Source organism: Alosa alosa, chromosome 3 (assembly GCF_017589495.1).
Source record: "Alosa alosa isolate M-15738 ecotype Scorff River chromosome 3, AALO_Geno_1.1, whole genome shotgun sequence".
In the NCBI taxonomy this organism is placed as follows: Eukaryota; Metazoa; Chordata; class Actinopteri; order Clupeiformes; family Clupeidae; genus Alosa; species Alosa alosa.
In genome coordinates this window covers 7,775,770-7,780,769 of record NC_063191.1, presented here as the reverse complement: position 1 = coordinate 7,780,769, position 5,000 = coordinate 7,775,770, and the positions used below count along the sequence as shown (strand labels likewise).

The 5,000-nt window shown below is 41.9% G+C and overlaps 1 protein-coding gene across 1 annotated transcript in view; it reads left to right on the top strand.

The window, feature by feature from the left end:
• nhlh2 (nescient helix loop helix 2) overlaps positions 1-3,355 on the top strand; it is a 3,481-nt gene extending 126 nt beyond the window's left edge. Inside the window, exons 1-2 of the mRNA XM_048238520.1 lie at positions 1-571; positions 1,503-3,355. The exon at positions 1-571 is cut by the window's left edge and continues 126 nt beyond it. Coding sequence (XP_048094477.1) covers positions 1,558-1,920 — 363 coding nt within the window. The 5' untranslated portion in view covers positions 1-571; positions 1,503-1,557 and the 3' untranslated portion in view covers positions 1,921-3,355. The remainder of the gene's footprint in view (positions 572-1,502) is intronic.
• The last annotated feature ends 1,645 nt before the right edge of the window (positions 3,356-5,000 follow it).

The window sequence follows — 5,000 nt, the reverse complement described above, 5'->3', positions numbered from 1 at the left end:
ACAGCTCAATACGTTCCGTCTTTCGCAGAATGGCTCAGCGCGTGCCGTCTGACTCAACTCAGTCTATCGGTGAGATGTTTTCGTAATCCGTCGGGGCACGCGAGGAATCACTGCACTTTCCCCTCTCTTCAGGCGGGCCTATCCACGAGACCGTGTCCATTGTTCCCGGGGTGAGGGTCAAGAGGCGTCATTGCTACAAGATCCTTATCTACCTCATCAGAGGCGCGCAGCTCTGTCGCCGTTTATCCACGGATGTGTAATCTGAGGATTTAAGGACAGTGCCTGTGTAAATGTCAGCGCAGAAAATCATGAATATACAAGACGTGAAAATAAGCAAACACCAGCACCGTAAGTAGAAGGACGTTTTAGTTGCTTTTAAGAGAAACGCTGCTAAGTTTAGACCTGTTGGGATATTATTGGGCATAAAACAAAGAGTATGAGCCGTGGAAGACTGGACTGAAATATTACAAGGACGTCAACAAACAGGAGTGCAAACCAGTTTGTTCATCTGGAGAATTCAAGTTAGAGTAAGTCCACGGAGACAGTCGGACCAGGTTTACTATCACAAACGGTGAGTTCTATACTTTCACCTGAGCCTTCTCAAAGTCTTTAATTTCTAAGTTGTACCTTAATACTTGCTCGTTAGTGCCATGAATAGCTTACTGGTGTAAAATTCGTTTATTTGTCATTTATTTAGGTGACTTGTCTTTTTAGGTGAATGTTGTTAATCTAAAAAAAAATCCAGAGGGGATGTTGCCCGTGTTGAGAATCTCCTCGCGACAGATTGATGTTCACACGTTTGCCTATCATATGGAGCGTGCTTGTTTCCCCCTACTCATATAGCTTGGTCTCGCACGACAGATGGTCGGCTGTGAATCTGCACTTCCATCTCTGCACAAATATATTCAAGTGACTTCATTAAGTCGCTTTCATTTTGGCAGTTTTCGTTGTCAGTTCGCTGCCTATATTACAAAGTGCCAAGTAAAACGCTGCAAAATATAGATTACCCCAGGCAATATTTTTCGTTGAGCCTACACCTTTAGCTATATATACTTTAAATGTAGCTATAGCGAGAATTAACATTCAAATGTGGTTTCTCACATACTTTTTGAATCGCAAGTGCAACACATGAACATTTGTGTCAAAACCTTCAGCGTTGACATTATTGCGTTTACAATAAAATATTGATGAACCTGTTTAGCCAGCTTCATAAGTGGATTAATTGGTCTAAAGGGCAGGCCACAACTAACTGCAAAATATGTACTTTGTATCACACATTGTTTGTAGCACTTTCATGGATGTGGAGAAAGCGTAATTTTGAATTTGGTTCGTCTAAACAAACACAGAGTGAGTGCGTGAGTGACAGAGAGAGAGAGAGAGAGAGAGAGAGAGAGAGAGAGAGAGAGAGAGAGTTTGCCTCAGGCGAAACATGTTGTGTCTTGCCATGCCCCAAGTGTATGTTAACAATCCTCTCACCCTCCATCTTTCGTATTTTCTCTCAGGGCGCAGGTGTACTACGTCAATCTATTCGGATCTAGCCCCACATCTACGCTGAAAATGATGCTAAGTCCAGACCAAACTGACTCGGACCTTCCGTGGGGACAGTCCGATCCGGAGACCGTCCTAAATGTGATCAAAGTCGAATGTGTGCCTGCCCAGCCAGGAGGAGACAGCAAGTCCCGTTTGCCTGATCCGCCCCTGACGCGTGAGGAGAAGAGACGGCGGCGACGCGCCACCGCAAAGTATCGGTCCGCACACGCCACAAGAGAGCGGATTCGGGTGGAGGCATTTAATGTGGCCTTCGCCGAGCTGAGGAAACTTCTGCCTACACTTCCTCCTGACAAGAAGCTCTCCAAGATCGAAATCCTGCGCTTGGCAATCTGCTACATCTCTTACTTGAACCACGTGTTGGACGTGTAAAGGCAAGAGATAATCAGAGACATTCAAAGACGATAACATTTGATATAAACAACAACAACAACAACACACACAGACACACACACACACACATGCGCGTGGATGGAAACAATGCATTTCCATTTGGGTTGTCAAGAGGGAAAAAACAAACAAACCCTAGTTTATCACTATTATCTACGTGTCCAGATGCCGGGCTGATGCTGCTCGCAAAGGGAAGGTGTGGGAGGTTAGCGAGACCTGTAGCCGCGTAGCGAGCCCCAGGGCATCGGGCCGCGTGAATGAGTGGAGCGCAATAACAAGCGAGTCTTGTGCCTGGAGACAAATGCGTGTGGGTTTCCAAGACAATACTGTTCATTCCCAAGTCCCACGGGGCTTAAGCATCTCCCTGTGCCGGCACTGCCTCAGAGAGCAATGGGAAGAGCAAGGAACACAAGAACCCCTTGTCTCCATCCTTAAGCAGGACAATGAAATGCCCATTAAAAATGAAAAAGGAGAACATATGAGAAAAAGACAGAGAAAAAAATAAACAACGTTCTAAGTGCCACCTATTATGAAATAATGACCTTAACCGTGGTTTTGATTTATTTATGATGTATGGATTAGCCTTTTATGTTGATAAATAATTTATGTTTTTTAGAAACGTGTCCTTTTCGACCTGTCAGGTATTTACGTCTAGCCTACAAATGATTATATTTATTAATGTATCATTATTTATGTACTTGTTTGTTTATTTATTTAATTATTTATTTATTAGACTGTGGTGTGTGAACAACGGAAGTGATGTTGTTGCTCTTCAATTGCACTTTTCAGTGATGTTTTGTCAATTGTAGGCTTAATTGTTGTGAGACGAGCAATTCGTTTATTGTGAATATTTTATTTCTGATCATATCGATGAAAACGAGAAGCACTTCTCCCACTGGGTGAAACCCGTTGATATTCTTTATGTGTTCATGAGATGGTAAAATAACTTGGATAATCTGTGGCCTACAATGAATCACGTCATTAATATAAGAAAATGTTTCTGTGCAGGTATGACATAGGATTATTACAGTATATTCTTGTTTTGTTTTTTTCTTCTTCAGAAAAACAGAAAATTTGAAGGGAATGCAATAAACAATTCAAAAGGCTATAGAGTTCCAAGAGACACCAACTCTGCTGCGACCAAAAATTGATTTCAAAGTAGATTATTTTTATTGACATGTGATTCCTAGAAATCGTTTATTTATTTACGTGTCTGTTGTGAACCTCTTACGTCACTAATTTTATAGAGGAAAAAAGGAAACATCATATCTGCTATCCAAAGATCTCTTGTTTTTTCAGGGTTTTGTTCGTGTCCTTTTTGTAGTGGGTTAGCTATTACAAACATGGTTTGTAACGAACACAGTTTTCATATCTTTCTGGTGGATTGTTAAAAAAATAAACATCTAAAAAAATGAAACATGTTAATTTTCTGGATAACCTAGGCCTAATTCACATTATTCATAACGGGTGGTAATGACAGTGTCATAGGACGGGTATGACAGGTAGAAAAGGATGATAGTGAATAATTCTGTCTCTTAGCCTATAGTCTATGCTATTAACCCAAATATTAAAAAAAAAACTCTGCACGTTCATGTAAGTGAAGAAATAGCCTACAGCAACACATCGATGATTTTACTTAAGACCACTACCCTTTAATTGCTGTAGCCAAATTAACTGTCACCTTAATTTACTAAACAGACATATATCTCCATTAAGTCATCAAACGGCAGAGTAATGCAGGATTCTGCACCACCATAATCGCAGTCATCATCGCTCAACGCAGCGGCATTAGCAGCTTGACTGGATATGCCAGAGTGATTACTGATTGTCTGTACAACCGCACGGGCACGTTCTCTTTAGGAGGCCCAAGGTGATGTGAAATGCCAAAAAGCTCATGGTCATTACAATCGGGTAACGCATCCAGTGGGGCGGTTGCGTGGCTGTGGTCAGTCTGTGCCGGCGATGGAGAGCCTATCTCCGGGCGTGAGTTTGCAGCTCCGTTCCGCTCCCGCGGCATAAAGGCGCACTCTCCCCAGAGAGGGGGCAGGTGTTCCTCCAGACGAGCCAAGACAACCAAATTACGGTCCGTCTGGTGCCTCCCGTGGGAGAGAGTGAGAGTGAGTGAGTGAGTGAGGGAGAGAGAGGGAGAAAGAGAGTGTGCGAGAGAGAGAGGGAGAAAGAGAATGTGAGAGAGAGAGAGGGAGAAAAAGAGAGAGATGCGCAGACTAACCACAATTCTGTACTTTTTCTACTTCTAGCCTAATTCTGTTAATTTATGGAAGCAAGCTCTGCTCCATGTCATGTGGCATAGCCTATGAGCTTGCCTATAACTTTAATTTCTAAAGAGGAAATGGGGTAAATAACTTTAATTTCTAAAGAGGAAATGGGGTAAAAAATGAAAAAAGAGTGGAATGTCCACACACTTGCTCCCATCAGGATTTTTTAATGACAATTCACCAGTGCTACGTTTCGAGCTTACGCTCTTCATCAGACTACGCTCTCCATCAGACATCACCTGCCTTGGAAGTGCAACTTTTGAAATGGGGTAAAAATAAATAATTTCTTTAATCAAACGGAAGAGAAGACGAGTGTGAAGTAGCCTACTGAATACGAGCTGTTGCGGTATATAATATTTGGATAAAGGCATCCACACATAACCTGTTAAGTTGAGTTTGCTCTCAGTGACATCAAAGAAACCATTGCCATTCATTCTTTGCTTTTTTCTGTGTTTCTCTTTTGTGTTTTTCAGAAAATATGTTGCCACCTGCTTTCAGCAACACCGGTAGTGTGTAAAAATCATGTGAGCCTGTTGATCATTGGCATAAATGGCTTAGGCTATTTATGATTCAGTTTTAGGACAAATGCATATGCTATGCATATTGTGACCTACATCACAATATGCATGGTTATCCTATTTCCAATAAAAGTCTACAAATGATAAAAAAAACAACACCCACATCTTTCTGACCATCCTATAGGCAAGGCATGCAGCTAAAATCATGTGCTTTCGAGAAGGTATTCCAAAACCATGTAGACTATGTTGATAAACATGCGTAAACTAA